A 21341-nucleotide genomic window follows, 5' to 3' on the forward strand; every position below is an offset into this window, starting at 1 on the left:
GTTGCTGTGTATTTGATGAGCTACTCAAAAGCAAGTTGCAGACATCACAGGGATTCACTCTACTTCCATATGCGTCTTTGAGTAATACGAGCATTCTCCAGAGTAATGCTGTTGTCCCATCCAGATCATTTTAAGTTGTAGCACCTGCAGTTCACACGTTTCCCCAGTTGTCCTTTGTAGCTTTTCAATGGTTTTCATTAGGCCACAGTCCAGGATCACACCTGGCATTTGATGGTCATGCCTCTTTAGTCTCCTTCACTCTAGAATTGTTCCCAGCAATTATTATCTTTCCTGACTTTGGCCGTTTGGAGGCGATCGGGGAGGTTGTCTTGCAGACTGCCCCGTGATCAGGTACTGTCTGTGGTACCCTCGTGATTTGATCAGGGTGTCCGTCCTACCGCCCCACATCTGGGCCACAGTGTCAGCTCGGTTTGTCCTGTTCCTGATGATGCTACAGTTCACGGTTCCCCTGCGGTGGGCCCCCCGTGCTGAGTGAGTGATTGGTATCAGTGGTAGAGACAGGACGGGGAGGCAGTGCTTCCTGCGTTTGTCTGCTGGGCCCTGCGCCTGCCCCACCATTAGTCCCACTTGACAAATGAGAGCCCCGGGGACTCTCTCAGTGACGTGGGCAAGGCCTGGATGCCGGCCTGGCTTTCCAGCTTCTGTGGCCACACTCACAGGATTGGCAAGAAGGAGAGGGCTCAGCCGGAGGAGGCAGAGGTGCCCCTCAGTACCTCTTTCTTGCCCCCACTCACTCCCAGTCAGCTCTGAAGGCCGACGATACCCCCATGTGACATTGAAGGGCTGATGAATGCAGGTGCTGCCATGGGCCCTGCCTGTCCGGCCGTGCTGAGGACCAGCTGGTAGCTGATCAGCATCCCCAGCGGGGACACAGGATGCAGCCTGTCCAGTGGGAGAGGACAGCTGTCCATAGGGTGACCAGGGCTGAGGTGGGGGCTGCCAGGCACTGTGGGGCCGGGGGCACCTCTGCCAGGACATTCCCTCGTGGAGCAGGTCCTGGTGCCAGAGCCCGAGTTGCTCAGTGGAGACTGAGGTGGGGAGGCACCAGTGAGAACAGGGTAAGTCTGGCGGGGTCAGAGGGTCACAGGAACCCAGTGGGGCCCCCGAGGCCCAGCTGCAGGAGTTGGGCCTTTGTTCCCCAGCCCTTCTGCGTCACCTGGAGGAATCTGGGGGGCTGTGAGCAGGGAGGGCAAGGATGGCGGGGGCAGGACTTGAACAAAGGCAGCCAACAGGGAGCCTTGCTGAGCTGGCCAGGGACCTGTCGGCTCACACCAGCCTCCCTCCTCTCATAGACGAAGATGTCTGCGTGTTCAAGTGCTCGGTGTCCCGTGAGACGGAGTGTAGCCGTGTGGGCAAGCAGTCTTTCATCATCACCCTGGGCTGCAACAGTGTCCTCATCCAGTTCGCCACACCCAGTGGTACGTGTCCCTTCCGTCCCAGCTGCACATGGCACACCCGGAGCCCGGTTAAATCCTAGGCTGTCCATCCGACCCGGCAGATACTCCACTGACATCACAAATCAAATCCCCACATAGAACTGTGTCCGTGGAGAGAGTACGTCCTCGTGCCTGGACGCTCCACCCCAGACCTTGCCGGCTCCATGGGGTCCTTCTGGGCTCAGCTCATGTGTCCCCTCCTCAGAGAGGCCTGGCCTGTCCTGTCCTCCCGGCCACGCCCTCCCCCCCGGGAGGAGGCTGTGAGGAGGGGCCCAGGGCACAGCCCTCCCACAGAAGTGGATGGGGGAGACGAGAGCCTGGGGCCAGCGGAGGCTTTGTTCAAGTGCAGAGAGGGTTCTAAGCAGCCCTGTCTGGGGAGCCCACAAGGTCGCTGAGCAGGGCTAATGGGGCCCCAGGCGAGTGCTGCTGGTGGCTCCGGCTCGGGGTCCGCAGGGGAGGTGGTGAGCTGTTTGGGGCTGGAGACCCCTCGAAGGGCCAGCAACCAGGCCTGGTCCCCACAGAGCTACGGTCAGTGGGCCTGGTGGTCGGTGCCGGGGCTCGGGTGGGATAGCCGAGGGTGGAGAGGCCGCCTGCCCCTCAGAGCCCTCATACCCATCTCAGTGCCCCCGGTGGTGGGAGGGGACTCCCCACGGCCCAGACCCTCAGGGCCACCTGCCCTCACACGGTGTGGCTTCAGAGCTGGGAGAAGGCCAGGTGGGGAGAAGGCAACCAGAGTGCTGACCGCCTCCCGCTGGAAGCATCCCTTCACTCCAGCTCCACCCTCTGTTTCCTTCTTTCTGTACGTAATTAACCCAAATTGTGTTTAAAAAAATAAGTTACAGAAACACCTCCGAGGTTATCGCTAAGAGCTGATGTTATAAATCCCTCTAGTCTTTTTCTGCTCTTTGCATCTTTGTATTCTTTTCCCTTTCAACCCTATCAGTTTTTTAAATTGTGGTAAAGTGTACACAGCAGGCTGTCTCCATGGTAACCGTGTTCAGTGTACATTTCCGTGGCATTAGTGTATTCACATCATGCAACTATCACGACCATCCATCTCCAGAACTTTTTTGTAACTTCCCAAACTGTATGTTAAGACATTATCTTTTAATTAATTGTGTTAAAATACACATAATGTAAAATTTACCATCAACCATCTTTAAGTGTGTGGCTCCAGGGGCATTACACACATTCACACTGTTGTGCAGCTGTCCCCACCATCATCTCCAGAACTTTCTTGTCTTCCCAAACAGAAACTCTGTCCCCATGAAACGCTGACTCCCCACCCCCTCTCTTGGCACCCACCACCATATCTGGCTTCATGGTTTTGTTCTGCCTTTTTTCTTTATACAGTTCCGTGGTCATCATTCTGTGTTAATAAATGTAGTTCATTTGCTGTGTTAACATCTAGTCCTGCAGACCCCTGGCAGCTGGTTCTCTGACCTGCTTCTCTGTGTCCTCTGGGGTCCATCCAGTCCCTCTTACTGGATATTGAGGTGGTGGTGTCCCTGTGTCCACTTGCCACCCACGGACAGTGATGTGAGCTGAGGGTGGACTTAAGGTTATTTGCTGGGGTGAATCCTAGGGATTTGACGCCGGCTTGGTGGGCACATGCCCTTTAAAGGCTTTGGTGGAACTGCCCTTTGGTGAAGCAGTGCACAGGGTCCCCCCTGCCCCCCACCAGCCGCGCGGAACACGTGTGGGAGGCCTGCCTTTTCCGGTGTCAGCCACCAAGTGGCAGGCTTGGCTGCCCTTCTTCGTTTCCTTAGACTTCAACATTTTTTGAGGCGGGAGAAAGAAATTGCCAAATCATTTGTGCTCAAGGTGAAAAAGTCGGGGTGCACACCTAGACAGACCCCACCACCATCCCTGAGACGGCCACGCATGACCTGGCTTCCCCCTTCCAGATTTCTGTTCCTTCTATAACATCCTGAAAACCTGCCGGGGCCACACCCTGGAGCGGTCCGTGTTCAGCGAGCGCACGGAGGAGTCCTCTGCTGTGCAGTATTTCCAGGTGGGTATGTCCCGCCCGGGCCAGGCCACCCCTGGTGGCCCCCAGAGGCCGCGCAGCACAGGGCAAGCCCACCCGGGTTCACGTCCTGGCTCTGCCCTTTACTTGCTGAGTAACTTCGGGCGGGCTTCCTCCTTACTGGGCCTCAGTTTCCTCATCTGTGGAACAGAGATGCCAGTGTCTGCCTAGGAGGGTTGCTGGAAGGATTTGAGTGCAGGTGAAGCTCAGGGCCACAGGCATTTTGAGTAGTGATAGCACAGTTTCGGTGTCCCAGACATGTAGGGCCTGCCAGGCACTAGTCCAAGAACTTTTACACATACGGAAGCACTTGAACCCTCCCAACAACTCTAGGAGGTAAGTGCTATTGTTGTCCCATTTTACAGATGAGAAAACTGAGGCTCAGAGAGGTTAAGTGACTTGCTCCAAGTCACACAGCTATTTTGCAACAGAGCCAAGATGGGAAGCCAGGTCTGCCTGATGCCAAAGCCTGTGCCCCTGCCCAGGTGCCACGCTGCCTCCTGATCGCCTGTTGTCTTACAGAGAGACCCCGCAGCACCTCACCCGCTGGCGCTCTGAGTTCTAGGGTTCTCTTCGATCTGCTTCTCTGCTTCTTTGGGGCCCCTAAGCTGGGGCAGGTGGCCCTCGATCCCAGAACTCCGCCTGTGGCATATCTTGAGTTCTCCTGGGTGGCTTCCAGGTCAAGGCATCATCCAGCTGTGTCCTTTGGCCACCGTGATGTGATGGTGGTGGTGTCCCTTCTGGGGGATGCCTCCTCTAGCTTCCCGCTCCCTTTCCCGGAGCAGCTGGCCATGGAGTCCAGGCCGGCAGAGGGGTGCGGCCTCCCCGGGGAGATCTCCACCCGAAGGGGCCCCTCTTGTCGCAGGGTCCACCAGGGCCTCGGCCATCTGTGCGCCGCGTGCCCTGTGCCATTGGTCTGTCTCTGTTCCAGTTTTATGGCTACCTGTCCCAGCAGCAGAACATGATGCAGGACTACGTGCGGACGGGCACCTACCAGCGCGCCATCCTGCAGAACCACACAGACTTCAAGGACAAGGTGAGCCGGGCCTCACGCATCCGCCCTGCCACCCTCCCTTCCCCCCCAGCTCCGTGCCCGTGTCACTGCTTTGGTTCTAATTTTTTTTTCCTTTGCTCATTGATTTTTGTCTTGAATATTTTTGGATTACAAAAGCAAAATCTATTTTTTGTAAAAGCCCAGTGTGGATAAGATAGGCTCAAAAGGCCTCTTTCATTTCCCTCCAAAACGACCACTGCCAACAGTAAAGGTCTCTTCCAAATTATTTCCCACGCGGGGGAGAGTGGAATATCTCCGTGGTAGAGCACACCTAGCACGCACAAGGTCCTGGGTTCAATCCCCAGCACCTCCATTAAAAAATAAGTAAATAAAAGCCTAATTACCTTCCCCCCAAGAAAGAATAAGAAACAAATTACTCTTCATGTGTATATCAGTATGTATATATTTTAGGGTTATTTCATATTTAATCTTTTTCTGAATATATATATACAAAATAGGACTGTATTCTGTATTCTCTTCCTGCAGAATACTTTCCCCCACATAATGTTATGTCTTAGGATGCACTTTTGTTACATGGATGGAGTGTAACCTGGTTACTTCTCCAATTTCTTTTAAAATTTTCTTACTATTACCAAGTAGCATTCAGTGACCCTTGAACAGCCTGGGTTTGAATCACACTGGTCCACTGATCCGCAGACTGTTCTCGGTAGATGCGTCCTACAGCGCTGCACAACCCACAGCTGGCGAATCTGTGGACGAGGACCCACGGGTATAGAGGGCCAGCTGTCCAGATGTATATGGGGATTTCCTATTGGGTAGGGAGTTGGTGTCCCTAGCCTCTGAGTTGTTCAAGGCTCAACTGTATACTCCCGGTTAAAAAGAGACCAAGCAGTCCAGAATTTATATATTCAGAGGTGAAAGTTTCTTCCCTGCTCTTCCTGTGGCCTAGAGTTTGTTTTCCCTTTTTAACCAAGTAGAAGCTTGTGGTTTTCTGGACATATCCTAGGGACTTTCCACGTGATCCACCTGGAATGCCTTGTCCAGTGCCTCGGTCACACCCCTGCAGCATTGCTGAGAATCCCCTCGGGTCACTGAGCCCCTGGGTGCAGGGCCTGAGCCCTGCAGCCTGGGAGGAGTCCTGCTCATGCCAGGCCATCCCTGTGCCCTGGCGGCTGGCGTGGGCCGTGCTGGGGCAGCACCTGTGGCCCAGGAAGCCCACGTTCCTTCAGCAAAGCCCCTTCGAGCTCTCCTGGGACACAGATCCATGTCCTGGTTCATCTGGAACTCTGAGAGGCACCCAAGACCCTCCCACCCGACAGCACCGGTGCCCCGCTGCCCCTGTGCCCGCCACTGCACCCCGAGCAGGTCTCCTTTAGCGCGGGCATGCCACTGCCAGAAACGCTTATCCTGATACCACTCCTGTGGAAACAACCAGACGAATCCAGAATGTGGGACCATCTACCACACAGTAGCCTGGACTCTTCAAGAGCCTGAGCCGTGGGCGCCAGCAGCCCTTGAGTGGGCAACTGGCTGGTCCCAGGGATTGCGCTGCTCACCTGGCCCAGCTGAGCCACTGGCTGCTTCCGCAGGTGGGGCTCAGCACGCAGTCGGGAGGTGCTGCCACCAGCCCCTTCCTCCCCATGAGGGCTGCAGAGGCCCTGGAAGGACACCTCTCAGCTCCGTGCTGGTGTCTGGGGAGGACCTCGGCCCAGCTGATCCAGAGGCCCATGGGCCGCAGTGTTGGGGCCGAGTAGGAGCTTTCCTTGGGGCTCCTCCAAGGTTGCAGGGATGCCCGACCTGGGGTCGGGGGCTGCTCACCTCCTGCCCGTTCTGTGGGCCTGGCCGGGTGGCCCTGCATCTCAGGAGTTGTGCTGTGGGACTCGGAGGTGTCCTTACCTCATGAACATGAGTTCCCACATGCTGCATAGACGGCCCCAACCTTTCCTTCTTGAATCAGATCTGAGAGTGTGTACTGGTCTTCACATCCTAGCTGTCCTTGGAAGTCCCCTTCTACCACCTTCCGATAGAAACCCTGCGGGGCACCCACATGCTCCAGGGGGCTCCCAGAGGGCAGCCTGTGGGCGGCTGGCCATGTCGAGGGGGAGCAGAGCCCAGAGCGTGCTCAGTGGGTGGGTCTTCAGTGAGTGAGTGCCCGTGACACGTGGGTCCATCATGACTGCCGCCACTTCACCCTCTTGTTCTCACCTCCCCTCCTCCCTCAGATCGTTCTTGATGTTGGCTGTGGCTCCGGGATCCTGTCGTTTTTCGCCGCCCAAGCTGGAGCAAGGAAGATCTACGCGGTGGAGGCCAGCACCATGGCCCAGCATGCCGAGGTCAGTGGCCCTCTGGGAACCCCGCCTGTCTTCGTCCCCCAGCTCTGGGCCTGCTCCAACCTGGGGAGGCCAGCCCTGTGGGGAGCCCCTTGGAGACCTGACCCCGGCATCCGGGGAGACTGGAGATGTCACTCTCTACTTTGGTCTCTCGTCCCCAAAACTGAGTGGTTTCAGGGGAGGGGCTTGTCAGGCCTAGGTGATCTCCCTTCCATGACTGGTGGTTGCCCGCCAGGCTCAGGGGCGGTTTGGGGTCTTCAGAGACTGAAAGCCTCATGCTTCAGGGGCTGTGTGCAGTCACAGCGAACAGGGTGGGATCTCGGCCCTGGGCAAGCAGGCGCGCAGCCCACCTCTCTGAGCCCCACTTGACAGGTAGATAACAACAGGATTTCATTTTGTTAGTTGATGCTTTTTTTTGCACCAAAGCCTTCATTCACAAAGTTTAAAACCTAAAATTACAAAGGGTAAAGCGTGAGGGTGCTTCCGTCCCCCACCCCTGGCTCCCAACTGCCTCGGCCATCCACCCCGCCAGCCCCTCCGTGAACGTACAGTCACCACCTTGCACCGTGACTTGCCCTTTTGTCTGGGATATACTGGTGTCATCTTGTAAAGAGCTTTCTCACCCTTTCTAGCTGCTACAGAGCATCCCTTTACCTGGACGGACTATTGCAGGCACAGGCTGCAATAGCCACTTAGGCTGCTTCTCAGTCTCTGCAGCACAAGTGAATGCTGCCCCAAAGGCCCCGTACACGTGTCCCCTCTCCTGTGCGCGATTACGTCTGTAGGGCACATTCCTAGCACTGGACTCACTGGGTTGGAAGGTGTGTCCAAGTTTGACTTTGGTGGCTGTAGCAAAGCCTACTTGTCCTCACCCCCATGGTGACATCAGGGGCTGGGGAGCCACAGGAGGGAAGACCCTGAGAGGGAGCTGGGGCCGCAGTGAGCTCCTAGCGGGCCGTGGCTGATCACGGCCATAGTTAGGATGCTGACAAAGGAGGTGGAGGGGAATTTGGTGGCCCAGTGTGGATGGAGGCCTGCCCCTGGGAGGACCCCCCCATGACCCCAGTGGCTCGCTTGCCCCTAGGTCTTGGTGAAAAGTAACAACCTCACCGACCGCATCGTGGTCATCCCTGGGAAGGTGGAGGAGGTCTCGCTGCCTGAGCAGGTGGACATCATCATCTCGGAGCCCATGGGCTACATGCTCTTCAATGAGCGCATGCTCGAGAGCTACCTCCACGCCAAGAAGTACCTGAGGCCTGGAGGTGAGTGTCCCTGCCGGTGCACAGGCCACTGCCGCCTGGGCGGGGTTCCCTGGGCCTGGAGGCCACGGTGCGCCCACTGGGGCCCCTTTGGAGAGCCCCTGCCTGCCGCCCAGTGGGCACAGTTGGGATTCAGCTCCCGGAGCAGTGGCAGGCCTTCACCCCTGCTCCCCACCCAACCCGACCCCAGCTGGCTGGGCCCCAAACAAGGCCAGACATCCACCTGGCCAGCTTGCTCAGCCAGGGCATGGAAGGGTCCCCTCAGGCCTGCAGAGAGCCTTTGGGCTGCCTCTGCCGTTTAGTGCCCAGTGGGGGACAGTGTCCAGCTGGGATGTGGTCGGTGCAGGAGCTGACCTGTCATCTTCACTCCTAGCAGTGTAGATCTTGCCCTCAGCCTGAGAGGCCCCTGTGCTCCTCAGCCAGGGAGGCAGGGTGGGGCATCTTGTGCATTGGAGGGTGTCTGTGGCCTCCTGTCTGTGTCACTGTACTGCCAGTCTGTGCTTCTGGGTCACTGGGTCACTGTTTACACTTGCCCATCTGTGTCACTGGGGTCTGGTTCAAGAGGGCCTGGCCAGGTGACACCCGAAGGAGGGCAGGGAAGGGTCGGGCTGTGGGGAGACCGGCCTCGAGGTCTGCTCTGGGAGGTGTCCTGCATCCCAGGTGAGAGTGGGAAGCCAGGCTGCCCAGAGGGTTGTCTGAGACCTGCTTTCCTTCTGTTCTGCCCTGTTGGGGGGCCAGGCCAGCCAGGGTGGCAGCCCCAGCAGAGCGTGGGCTCCTCCTTATGGGACGGAAGGACAGACGGGAGTCGGGCTCCGGTGGGCAGCTGCTCGCTTGCCCCACTGGGCAGGCTGCCTGCACGGCTGCATCCTGGGGCTGACTATCCCCCCAGCCTGCGTGACTGTGGCTTCCTTCCATCTCAGGAAACTCTTTGGGGAGATTAAAGGGAACCCTCCCCCTAGCCCACGACTTGAGGTGCCTTCAGGGCTGGGGACACTTGCCTGGGTGCTCCAGGGGGCCTGCAGCTCCTCCTGGGCAGGCGGCCTGGCTTGTGGCCTCTGGCCCAGTGAGCACCTCCCTGCCCCCACCCCAGTGGCTGCAGCTGAAGGAAGGCTTGAAAAGGCAGATTCCTAGCGCCTCAGGGACCCCCCGCCTCGAATTAAAGGAGGGAGGGAGGGAGGCCCACATCTGGAGGCCAGGTGACTTGGGGCCCTAGCCTCCCCAGAGTAGGCGGGGCCTCCTGAGCCCAGGCTCTCCTTGCCGCTGGCTCTGACCCATCTGCCTGTTCCTTGAGTCGCATGGAGGGAGGACCCTGCCCTGCCCTCCTGCCTCCCAGCCGGCTGTCTACCCAGGTTTAGTGAGACTGTGCCCGTCAGGTGTTGCTGCCACAGGCAATGTAGGCGCTCCGTACCTGTGTTGCATGAATGAGTGAATGAATGAATGAGAGGCCGGGGAGGCTGAGAGTTGGGGTCCTGGGGCCCTTTAGAGGCTCTGCCAGGCCCTGCTGGATGTCCTACCCTGACCCAGCACCCCTCCCTGCCCCCACTCCCAGGAAACATGTTCCCCACCATTGGTGATGTCCACCTCGCACCCTTCACGGATGAACAGCTCTACATGGAGCAGTTCACCAAGGCCAACTTCTGGTGAGTGTGCCCCTGGGTGTCCTGCCTTCTCAGGGCTGGCCCCACCTCTCTCTCCTTCCTCATCCTCAGTAGGATCTGAAAGACTCGGGCTGGACGAGGGCCCGCTGGGTGAGAAGGCAGGCTGCCCCACCTGTCTCCTGCTGCTGCTGACCTTGCCCTGGGGGTGGGGGGGGGACTCTCTGCAGGTACCAGCCATCCTTCCATGGAGTGGACCTGTCAGCCCTCCGAGGTGCTGCGGTGGATGAGTATTTCCGGCAGCCTGTGGTGGTGAGTGGGGGCCCCAAGGGCACTACTGCAGTTAGCACTGGCCACGGCCCTCCCCTGGGGTGACAGGAGTGGGGCATGGGCTTTCCTGTCAGGCTTTATGCAAGCTGTGCAGCGATAGGGGAGCCACTGCCGCCCTCTGGTCTCTCTTGAGCTGCCCCTGCTCGGAGCTCTCACACAGGGATGCTGGGAATAAACTGGCAGTGCATGTAGAGTGCTAAGCACACGTTAAGCACGCAGTACTTATTTATATATATATAACCTGTGGACTGTTATTAGATGAACTGATCCTTGGTAAACTGATTTTATTTGATTGATTTTAATCATTGAGATTTTAGAACTGATGTATAGACCCTTGGTTCAAAAACCAAAAAAGGAGAAAAGTGAAAAGCATCCCCAGTTCTGTCTCCCGCTACACAGTTCTCTTTCCTGTAGGCAGACAGCCTTTGCTGTGTGCCTTTCTAGAAGCCTTATGCTTAAATGTGCATATACAAATATCTATGTATATTTTTTAAACTTTTCTCTCTCGAAGTAAGCATAATCAATATATTGTTCTGTCTCACCGTCTCTGTGCTCAGAGAACATACACTGCATGATTTCAGTCCTTTGAAATCTGTTGAGGGTTGCTTTATGCCCAGTATGTGGTTTATATTCCATGTGTGCTTGAGAAAAATGTATACTAATCACCTGAGTACACTGTTATGTTAATGTAACTTAGGTGACATTTATTTACCGTCTTCTCTGACTCTACTTTTTTTTTTCTGCTTTTCCTATAGCTGATTGTAGATTTATTTTTCCATTTAGTTCTGATAGTTTTTGCCTTGTATTTTTTGACATTATTACCAGATGCGTACCGTTTTAGGATTATTTTTATATCTTCCTGTTGGATTGAGCCTTTTGTCCCTAGCAAAAGTGTCTATTTTTTATCTCTAGTAGTACTTCTTGCCTTAAAGTCTGTTTTTTTCTGATAACATTTTATCTACATTAGCTTTCTTTGGTTAATCTGTGTATGATGCATATTTTTCCATCCTTCTACTTTCAGCCATTTTATGACCTTATTACTTAAGGTTTATCTCATGTAAACAGCATATATTTGGGTTTTGTTTTTTAACCAGATTGACAGTTTTTTTATCTTTTAATTAGGATATGTAGACCATTTATGTTTAATGTAATTACTGGTCTTTATGGCTATAAGTCTAGCATCTTGCTATTTTTCTGTTTATCCTGAGTGTTGTTTCCTTTTAACTCTGTTCTTTCCATCTGCTGTTTTACTAAAGTATGTATTACTGGCTTCCCCCTCTCGATTGTCTTTCACTAGTTCCGTGAGGCTCTAGGGCAGCATCTCTTTAAGCAGTACCTCCTCCCCGTTTTCTTTCTTCCTTTGGGACTCTGATTATGTGCACATTAGACCTTTTCACCACGTCTCACATGATTCTTATACTCTTTTCTGTATGTTTTGTCCTTTTCCCTCCCAATTGCATAATTTTCATGTTTTCTCCTGATCTGTCTCTCAATTCCAATCCTCTATGCTATGTCTAATCAGAATTGGTTTTTTTTGAAAAAAATTTGTGATGAGAACTCTTAGGATTTACTCTGCCAACTTTCATATATAATACACAGCAGGGTTAATTATATTTATCAGGTTGTACATTACATCCCTAGTATTTATAACTAGAAGTTTGTAGTACTTCTTGACTGCCTTCATTCAATACCCACCTCCAATTTTCTAATTCTTAATTTCAGTTCTAGAATTTCATTTTGCTTTTTTTTTTTCAGTTCTCTGTGAAATCTTTTCACCTTTTTTCTTGAACATATTAATTATAAGTCTCGGATCACTTTTAGTGTCTGGATAAGCGCTAAGTGTATTTCTGTTCTTTATTCTTGGTTTTGGCTCTTTGGTCCTGTTTCTTGGTGTGCCTGGTCATTGAATACCAGGATGGAAAATTATAGAGGCCCTGAATGTTGTTTTTCTTTCCAGGGATTTGTGTTTCTTCAGGCAATTAGCCATAAGGACAGATCATGTTGGTCCAGTGAGGCGTTTGAGATATTTGGAGGCTGCATTTCAGACTCTGCTTGGCTGGTGTATTTCCTGGCTTCCCTGTAAGGCAGTGGTTCTCAAACATTTTGGTCTCAGGACCCCTTTACATTCTCGAACATGTAGGATCCCAAAGAACTTTTGTTCATGTGCATTATATTGATTGATACACCATCAATATCTATTGGTATTAAAAACTAAACCCAAGAAATTTGAAAATACACACTTACAGGTAATTTAAAGATAATAAACCCATTACATTTTAACATAAATATTTTTAAAAAGAAAACTATTTTCCAAAACTTTTCAGCAAGAATAGCATCATTTTTAATTTGCAAATCTCTTGAATGTCTAGCTTAATAGAAGACAGTTGGATTCCTGTAATATCACCGGTGAATAAACAAACGAAAAGGGCAGAAAACATCTCATGTTACTGTGAGACTAATTTTGACCTTGAGGGTGTTCTGGAAAGGACCAGGTTTTGAGAACCGCTGCTTTAGGGCATAGTCTTCAGCGGTACCAGCGTCCCAGCACCAGTGTGCTGCTGAACCTTTCTTTAGCTTTTTAATCACATAGAAATGGCTTTCTGCTTGGTTTCCCTAACTCCCATCCCACATGCAGCTCAGGAACTGGCAAATGGCACGTGTAGAACGTCCGCCTTGTATTTCCACATCTCCCTTTTCTTTAGCATCTTGGCCCCTTGGTCCTAGCTGCCTTCCTGATAACCCTGAGCCCCCATTTTGCTTTCCCCACCCAGGGAAGCCGCTGAAAGGCCCCACCCCAGGAGCAAAGACACAGGCCAAAAAGCATCTCCCTCCAGGATCTTGGCCCCAGAGCTGTGGCTGCTGTGGTTGCTCTCCAGGGCTTTCAAACAACTGGGTTTTCCCCCTTTATTTCTATTCAGCTTGTGTAGTTTTTGGCAGGAGCGTTAGTCTGATGCAAAATCTCCATCATAGCTGGGAGTGGACGTCAGCACAGTGTTCTCTAAGTTGCTTTTTTTGTGAACTTGCTTAACAATTTATCTTGGAGATCTTTCCCCATCTGTTCATAAACATCCTCTTTTTTTTTTTTTTCATATACAGTCTTTTATTGATGGACCATTGTTGGTTTAATTTGACGGTTTCCCATGTGTCACTACTATAGGCAATCTGTAATTACGTGTGTAAGTTTGTACGTGCACACATTTATCTGTAGGTTAAAACCCAGAAGTGGAACCGCCAAGTCTTCAATGCAGATGAGTGGTTGTCATTTTGAGAGCTGCCACCTAATTGCCTTTAGCTGAATGCCTAGAGGCCACGGCCAGACTGAGGAAGAGGGGCAGGGCTCTCCCCTTCCTTGCTGCCTCCCTGGCTGAAGCCAGCTCACAGCTGTGATCTCTCCCAGGACACATTTGACATCCGGATCCTGATGGCCAAGTCTGTCAAGTACACGGTGAACTTCTTAGAAGCCAAAGAAGGAGATTTGCACAGGTACCTGCACCCACGTCCTGTCCCCCTGAACCTGACTCCGCCAAGTGTGGGGCTGCAGCCGGTTCCCTCAGGCAGCGCCACAGGGAGGGCAGGCAGGGACCCAACACGCTACACCGGACACCCCTCTTCTGTCCTGGCAGCGCCTATTCAGCTCCCCTTGTAATCGCTGCCCTTTGCCTTCCAGGATAGAAATCCCATTCAAATTCCACATGCTGCATTCTGGGCTAGTTCACGGTCTGGCCTTCTGGTTTGACGTTGCTTTCATCGGCTCCATGTGAGTGCAGCAGGGCATGTAGCCCCTGCCCCAGGCCCCAAAGGTTGCCTGCGGGTGAGGCTCCTGGGCCTGGCTGGCTTAGATGACAAATTGGGGGCTGGGAGGGCAGGACACGACTCCTCCAGGCTCCACTGTCCCTTCCAAAAGGCAGTGGGAGCTGGCCTTCAAGCAGGAGACTCTTGGTGGGGGGTTATCTCCCGTGTTCTGAGTGACTATTCTTCATGGACCTGATCTGTGTCTCTTAGCATGTATGTCAGGGTGAGTGGGTGCCCATGGCTGTGGTGCTGCGTGTGTGTGTGTCTGTGTGTGTGGGGTGCATTCAGGTGTGTGCCTGAGACTTCCCGGGCAGCCAGCCTGTCTTGGCTCCAGAGCCCCAGGGGTCCGCCGGGGGGAAGGGGGCAGATGCCTGGGGAGAGCTCAAGGTGCACATGCTGGGGGCCCCAGCCCAGTCAAGTGGACGCCTGTCCCTGCTTGGCAGAATGACCGTGTGGCTGTCCACGGCCCCGACGGAGCCCCTGACCCACTGGTACCAGGTCCGGTGCCTGTTCCAGTCACCGCTGTTCGCCAAGGCCGGGGACACGCTCTCAGGGACATGTCTGCTTATTGCCAACAAAAGGTGTGAGCTGCCACCCGGGGCTGGGGGAGGCAGGGGTCTGTCCATCCCTGCAGCCAGCTCAGGGCAGCCGCTCCCTGCCTTCTCTGCAGACAGAGCTACGACATCAGTATTGTGGCCCAGGTAGACCAGACGGGCTCCAAATCCAGTAACCTCCTGGACCTAAAAAACCCTTTCTTCAGGTAGGATGGGCCCGGGGCCTGTGCAGGGGCACGATCCTGGCCCACAGCCCTGCCCACAGGTCTGTCTCTGCTGCAGATACACAGGCACGACGCCCTCGCCCCCGCCCGGCTCCCACTACACGTCCCCCTCGGAGAACATGTGGAACACCGGCAGCACGTACAACCTCAGCAGCGGGATGGCCGTGGCTGGTGAGCTGGCCCCACGCGGGCGGGGCGGGTGGCGGGGCCACCTCCTGGTCACCCCTGCCAGTGCTCCCTGGGCAAACGCTGGTGGCCCAGGCCCCTCCAACCCCTGCACAGGACACTGTCCCCTGCCCCTGACATCTCCCTCCCTGGCACAGGGATGCCGACCGCCTACGACCTGAGCAGTGTTATCGCTGGTGGCTCCAGCGTGGGCCACAACAACCTGATCCCTTTAGGTGAGTGCAGGTGGGCGGCGCGGTGGGGCTCAGTCCTTCTCCAGCACCACCTCTTCCTCTTCCCGGGGCTGAGGACCTCCGTTCCCTTTCTCTCTGCCTCGCTCTGCCGTCGCCGCCGCACCCTCCTCCCCACGCCTGGGTCTGAGCGCCCACCACGCCGGGCACGCGGCCGGGCAGGCTGGGGGCGGTGACGCCGTCTCCCTTCCTTCCTTCCTCCCTCTTGCTGCGCAGCCAACACGGGGATTGTCAATCACACCCACTCTCGGATGGGCTCCATAATGAGCACGGGGATTGTCCAAGGTAACGGCGGGCGCAGGGAGCAGGGTCCCAGGGTGTGCGCCGCCGCGCTCTCTCTCTCTGACTCTGCCTGGGTCTGGGCGGGCGAGGGCAGAGCCGGCCCCTCAGTGCCCGCGCCTTGCCCCACAGGGTCCTCTGGCGCTCAGGGCAGCAGCGGCGGCAGCTCCAGTGCCCACTACGCGGTCAACAGCCAGTTCACCATGGGCGGCCCCGCCATCTCGATGGCCTCGCCCATGTCCATCCCGACCAACACCATGCACTACGGGAGCTAGGCCCCCCCCCCGGCGGGGACGGACTGACAGCACCAGGAAACCAAATGAAGACCCTGCCCACCCCACCCCTCCACCCAGGCGGCTCTCACCCCTGTGCTGGAGAAGCCCAAACACCCGGTCACAGCCCTCTTTGCTATGGGAACTTGAACACTTTTTTACACAACGTTGCCGCCGCCGCCCCCACCCCACTGCCCTCCCCCCAGTCTTGGCCCTGAGCGCGTGTCGCTGCCATATTTTACACACGATCATGTCGTGGGAGCCCTGTTGCCCCCTCCTGCCCTCTCCACCCTGACCTGGGTTTGACATCTTCTGTAACAGGCGTGTCTGAGCCTGACAGCTGCAGGCATGGCCCGAGGGAGGTGGGCAGCTGCCGCCCCGCCCATCCCCTGGGCCGCCCCCATTGCCTGTCTCCAGTGGGCAGGCCGTCTGGGCTGGGCGGGGCCTCCCCTTCAACTACCAGGCCTTGGTCACAATGGGCGTGACATGCTGCTTTTTTTAATTTTATTTTTTTACAAAAAGAACCAGTGTCAATCCACAGACCCTCTGAGAAATCAGGCCGGCCGGGCCGAGCCAGCAGCCCCTCTCCCCCACTCAGAGGCTCAGTGGTGAGGGGCGGCCCTGCCGAGTCTTCAGGATGGGGTGGGGCCGGGCCTCTGAAGCCCCTCGGCCCCCTCCCACCAAAGGGTTCACCTCACACTTGAATGTACAACCCACCCGGCTGTCGGGAAGGCCCTCCGTCCTCGGCCCCTGCGTCTTGCTGCTGTCCTGTCCCTGAGCCCCTGCAGGGCTCCCTCCCCAACCCGCACCAAGAGCTAGAACAGGTGGCCCCATGGGCCCTGGGCCTGGAGGGAAGGGTCACCGTCAGCCACTTGGGGCAGACGCAGAAACCTCAAGGGTCTGTCATGGAAGGCGTCCTTTCTCCTCGTAGCTAATGTTAGGCCTGTGTATCCCCTTCAGTATTTGTAGATGCTCCAGTCCCTAATACCATGATGGCATTTTGGTCCCTCCCCAGCCTGGGAAGGGGCCTTGCAGGGACCTCTCCAAAAAAAAAAAAGGAAAAGGAAAAAAACAAAATAAAGAAGGAAATGTATGTTTCAGCACAGGCAATTTTCTTCCACTCCCCATTTCTAACACCCCAGACTCGGACGTGGCGGAGCTCAGGCTAGGCCCAGGGCCCACTAACTCCGGAAAGAGCAAGCCCAGCCGAGGCTGGGGTGGCCCCTTTGCCACCCGCCCTGGCAGACGGCCCATGGGGTGATGGCCGCCCCGGAAGCTCCCTGTGCTGCCCCTCTCCCGCCTTTATATAAATTCTCTGAATCACCTTTGCATAGAAAATAAAAGTGTTTGCTTTGTAAGAAAAGTCTGGAAAGTAGCAGAATGATGTTGAGGTTTCAGGGGAGACTTCAATCACCATCTCGGGGGCAGGACAGGCGGAGGCGTCCCCTCACGTTGGGCCTGAAAGAGAGAAACTCCTAGGAGTGGCCCCATGACTTCTAATCTTGGAGGGGGACGGAGACCCCCTCAGCCACAGCTGGAAACACTTCCTCACCTGTGGCTCCAGCCATCCTAGGTTGCCATGGACCTTGGCAGCGTGGGTGGCAGGGTGTTTGGGGGCTGAGACATGGCCTGGTGGGGAGGCGCCACGTGCTCCAGAGGCAGCGGCTGGAAGAAGTAAAACTGAACAGAGACCCCTGAGGTCAGTGTCTGAGCCAGAGAGCCAGCCCCTGACCCCAAGGCCCAGCCCAGGACCCCCCGGACCCCTACCTTACAGCCCATGGCCAGGAGGGTGTGGAGCAGCACCACGGTGGAGAGCAGCACCGTGGCCGCCAGCCTAGTGTCCTCACGGACCACAGGCCACAGGGTGAACACCAGGCCAGCAGCTGACAGGGCCAGGGCCAGGGCCCCAAAGAGCCACTGCAGCCATGGGACAGGAATCAGCCACAGGACCTGGGGGCGACACAGGCAGCTGGCTACCAGGCCATCTCCGCGGTCCCTGGGGCCCACCCGTCCCCAGGCCCCACTCACCACGGTGGGAATGAAGACAAAGAGGGAGTAGCCGTAGACGCACACAGTCTCCAGGAAGGTATAAGGCCCCACACGCTCCCGGACGCCCCTGCGCCACCGCAGGAAGCCCCACAGCGCCAGTGGCACCAGCCACGCGTAGCAGTAGATGGTGATGCCGGCCACGGTCACTGTCGGGCAAAGCAGGGCATCACCCCCAGGGCCCCACAGCACCCCCAGCCCTGCCAGGCACCAGGCCTTGCCCACTTGCCTACCTTTGTGGAACTGGGGGCTGTAGTGGATGGACGGGTCCCTCCTCTGGGCCAGCACCAGGGTCAGGTTGCCGGTGATGGCCAAGACAAAGGCCAGTGTGGCACAGATCCAGAAGGGACCTGCGGGCGGTGTGTGGTCAGGGTCCCAGGGCGGGAGCTCCTAGGACAGGTGTCTTGTCCCATCTTGTCCCAGCTGCTTCCCAAGCCCCAGGCCGCCTCCACCCCCAGCGCTCCATTGACCCAACTCATCAAGCTGGCATCACACCAGTGACCACCTGGTGGCTGAATCCAGAGCTGGTGCTCAGACCTCATCTTTCTTGGCCTCTCAACAGCCTTTGTTGTAGCTGAAACCCCCTCCTTCTGGAAACGCTCTCCATGTGGTTCCCGAATTTTCTGCTCTTGCTTTTGTCTCAACAGCAGCAGCTCAACCTTTTTAACTCCCAGATTCTTAAACGGTGGGCAGCCAGCCAGGGCCCCATCCTTAGCCCTCTCCCTGTGGTCACCCTTTGTGTGATTTTGTCCCACTTCTGAGTCTTCTGCCACCTCTGTGCTGATGACCCCCAATGTCTCAGGTCCGGGCCTCTGCCATGAGCCTGGGGTTTAACTTCAACATTTCCATGTGGGCGTCTCCACCCCACCCCACCCCCTCTCTCCCCTAGAATCAGCCCGGGTTGTCCCTTTAATAACTAGTGGCTCCCTCCTTGCAGTGCAGACAGAACACTCGGGAGCATCCTTGTCTCTTGTGCCCCCAGCCCACATCTAGTGTGTCAGCAAATCCTGTGGGCTCCATCTATGACACATGCCAGACTTCAACCACACCTCTCTCCCCTCCAAGGCCAGGCCCCATCATCCTGTGCCTGGGCCATGGCAGCTTCCTCCTCCCTAGTCTCCCAGCTTCTGCCCTCACCCGCTACAGGCCCGAGCACCTCAGGGCTCTCAACTAGCGTCCCTTCTCATGAAAGTATTAGAGGCCTGTGTGGTCTGTCCTGTCACCTCTGGCCTCCAGGCAGCTCAGTACTGTCCAGTGACAGTGCTGCTCTGCAGTTCAGGTGTGTTTCTGCCACAGGGTTTTGAGCGCTTCCATAGTGTTCTTCCCCTAGGGCTCCCCGCCCCGACCCCACACCAACCAGCTCATTCCCTCCCCTCCTCAGCAGGGCCCCCCATGACCAACCCATGGCAACTCACCGTCCAAACCCTCTGCCATTCATCCCAGCCCCATCGCCCTCCACAGCCTTTTTTGGCTCTTTCTCCCTGAATGGAGTGTTGAGTTTCACATTCTCCAGGAGTGACGCTGCTTTGTTCTCAGTTGTATACCAGACCCTGGCACTCAGTCCACACTTGTTGAATGAAGAATCGAATGAACTGAACGCACACCCTCACTTACCATACAGGTCTGGCCGATTCCGCAGATGGTGTCGTACAAAGTTGTGGCCGGGCCGGGGCAGCAGCGAGCCTTTGATCCGGTCCAGGACCTGGAGGGGGAAGGCCGGGGCCGAGGATGGAAGCCTGCTTGGGGCTCCTGACCACCCACAAGGGAAAGGGGTCTAGCTTCTTAGATGCTCCTTCCCTGCTGGCCTCCACCTCCTCTCTTCCCCCTCTGCTAGGAAGGACTCCTCCCTCTCTCCCCTCTGGGTTTTTGATGGGCTATTCCCATGGCCTGGAGCCCCTTCCCCTGGCCAGCCCCCACTCAGTATCCCGGTGTCCCACCACTCTGAAGGACACTTCTGAGCCTGCCACCTTCTTTGCTTCCCCCTCCTCTCAGCTTGGTTGCCCTAGAGTCCCCTTTTTCGTCTCTTCCCCCACCCCAATAAGGACAGTCAACAGTTCCTGGGCATTCATTCTTCCCACATCTCCCAGCACGACCTCTACTCTGCAGCCCTAGTTTACCCTCCCCTCATCTTTCACCCTAGCCTGGGGCCTCTGATCCACGTTCAATGCTCCTCAATCCTCTCCTGCTCTAAACCCTTCCATGACTCCCCAGCACCCTTAGGATAAAACCCAGACTCCTCAACATAGCCCATGAAGCCCTTGGTGATCTGGCTTCTCTCTGTCTGTGCCCCACCTCACTCTCCAGACTGAGTGACAGCCTCTGCAGAAGTTTGTGCCTCTTCTCTCACCTTTGGTCCTCTGTGTGTGCTCTTCCCTGGGCCTGGAACACACTTAGGCTCCACTCTGCCTGCCCCAGTCTACCTTCTCTGTGAAGTCTCAGCAAATTCCTCATCTCCTCCAGGAGGCCTTTCCCTAATCCACCATGTCTTGTGGGTCCCCTGTGTTCCCAAGAGTCTCAGTCATGTCATAATCCTTGCAGTATGCCACGGTGACCTCTACCAGCCCAGGGAGTTCTTGTCCTCCTGCCAGTGTACTGCCAGCACTTGCTCAGGGCCTGGTGCGCAGGAAGTGCTCAGTGACAAGTGGCTGAACCCCAAGTGTGACTCCAAACCCCATCCCAACACCTTTCCCAGCATCACCTGTGAGGTATCCACGTCAAAGAAGCTCTGGTAGTAGCCAAAGGTCCAGAAACCAGGCTGCTGCTTCTCCTCCTGTAGGAGCTGCACAGAGGGTGCTTTCAGTGGGGGGTAGGGGGCGGTGGGGGCTAGACAAGAGGCGGGGCACGAGACTCATGGGACTCACCGCGGCCTTGTCACTCTCCACCTCGTCGTCAGCTCCATAGCTGCCACCTGAGTCCATGACCACAGCCACGTGACCCTGGGGGGTCAGCTGATCACTTCTGGTGATGGCCGCATCTGGGGTCTGGGCCAGCAGATTAGTGGCTTCCTCAAACTCTGCTGAGAAGGAGTACGAGGCACAGGTGTACTTGGGGGGGAAGTGTCAAGACAATTTGGTTTTGCCCACCGCTCAGCTGGGAGCCAAGACTAACCGTGACCACTTCAGTGGTCACAGGGCACAGCTTCCTCAGTTTTGGAGAGTGGTAAGGAGGTGTGTTCCCTCATTCCTAATACGGGACCGCAATTGAGGGCTGGTTCTGGGACGAGGTACAGGCTCGGGTTAGAGGTCTGAGTTAAGGGCTGGTGCGGGACTCGAGTTAGGGGTGCGTTTCATGCCTGGGGCAGGGCTCACAGCTGACCGAGGTTCGGGTTAGATCTGAGTTGGAACCTGGATGGGAGGTTCTGGCCAGTGTAGGTAAGAGGAGTCGGGCCAGGTCGCGGCTGCACTCACCGTGGAAGGCCAGCTCATCCGCCGCTGCCATGGTCGCTCAGGGGCGTCACTGCATCCTGCTCCGAGGACAGAGGCCAATCAGGCCCACCCGCAACCCCACTAGGCGGCCCTCCTGGAGGCTAGCTCTCAGCCCCGAGGCGGATCCACACCCAGCACGGCGTGAACTCGCCGTTCTTGCCCCACAGGTGTACCCCCGCCCCCTTCACCTGAGGCTACTTCAACCGGCGTGGCGCGGCCTCTCTGCGCCTGCGCGACCCGCCTACCCGTTACATACAACCCCCTCGGACCAGACAGCAACATCCGGCGTGGGTCCGTCTTCTATCCCGTTCCGATGGG

General features: G+C 56.1%; 2 protein-coding genes across 10 annotated transcripts in view; one reads left to right on the plus strand and one right to left on the minus strand.

Annotated features, from left to right (window-relative positions):
* Positions 1-16645, plus strand: part of CARM1 (coactivator associated arginine methyltransferase 1) — a 37810-nt gene extending 21165 nt beyond the window's left edge. Inside the window, exons 2-16 of one of the 4 annotated variants that reach the window (XM_072947711.1) lie at positions 1314-1439; positions 3365-3471; positions 4418-4522; positions 6724-6834; positions 7916-8093; positions 9640-9730; positions 9916-9997; positions 13413-13498; positions 13683-13772; positions 14251-14388; positions 14478-14567; positions 14644-14807; positions 14882-14986; positions 15218-15286; positions 15413-16645. In XM_072947711.1, the coding sequence (XP_072803812.1) occupies positions 1314-1439; positions 3365-3471; positions 4418-4522; positions 6724-6834; positions 7916-8093; positions 9640-9730; positions 9916-9997; positions 13413-13498; positions 13683-13772; positions 14251-14388; positions 14478-14567; positions 14644-14807; positions 14882-14986; positions 15218-15286; positions 15413-15555 (1685 nt within the window). In that variant the 3' untranslated portion in view covers positions 15556-16645. The remainder of the gene's footprint in view (positions 1-1313; positions 1440-3364; positions 3472-4417; positions 4523-6723; positions 6835-7915; positions 8094-9639; positions 9731-9915; positions 9998-13412; positions 13499-13682; positions 13773-14250; positions 14389-14477; positions 14568-14643; positions 14808-14881; positions 14987-15217; positions 15287-15412) is intronic. The other 3 variants (XM_031689794.2, XM_072947712.1, XM_072947713.1) reach the window with 3 other exon arrangements.
* On the minus strand, positions 16040-21326 carry YIPF2 (Yip1 domain family member 2). Of its 6 annotated transcripts, none has more exons than XM_072947715.1 (10): positions 21212-21326; positions 21006-21061; positions 20460-20614; positions 20297-20377; positions 19213-19300; positions 17832-17948; positions 17581-17747; positions 17320-17502; positions 17105-17232; positions 16040-17010 (listed from the first exon to the last, which is right to left on the minus strand). In XM_072947715.1, exons 2-9 carry the CDS (start codon positions 21034-21036, stop codon positions 17122-17124), a joined length of 933 nt encoding a protein of 310 aa, XP_072803816.1. In that variant the 5' UTR covers positions 21037-21061; positions 21212-21326; the 3' UTR covers positions 16040-17010; positions 17105-17121. The 6 variants fall into 6 exon arrangements, with proteins under 6 accessions (XP_072803816.1, XP_006206553.1, XP_015096531.1 ...); XM_006206491.4 differs by having other exon boundaries at positions 20460-20611; positions 21212-21324; XM_015241045.3 differs by lacking the exon at positions 21212-21326 and having other exon boundaries at positions 20460-20611; positions 21006-21205.
* Between the last annotated feature and the right edge of the window lie 15 nt (positions 21327-21341).

Source organism: Vicugna pacos, chromosome 22, assembly GCF_048564905.1.
Source record: "Vicugna pacos chromosome 22, VicPac4, whole genome shotgun sequence".
Taxonomy (NCBI): domain Eukaryota; kingdom Metazoa; phylum Chordata; class Mammalia; order Artiodactyla; family Camelidae; genus Vicugna; species Vicugna pacos.

Excerpts from the sequence above, each read along its gene's own strand:
- YIPF2 (XM_072947715.1), bottom strand. The coding sequence starts at position 21,036 with ATGGCAGCGGCGGATGAGCTGGCCTTCCACG. Across the intron at positions 17,949-19,212 it reads GAATCGGCCAGACCTGTATG|GTCCCTTCTGGATCTGTGCC; the intron begins GTAAGTGAGGGT and ends CACCGCCCGCAG. Across the intron at positions 17,233-17,319 it reads TCCTGGCCATGGGCTGTAAG|TTTTACTTCTTCCAGCCGCT; the intron begins GTAGGGGTCCGG and ends GTCTCTGTTCAG.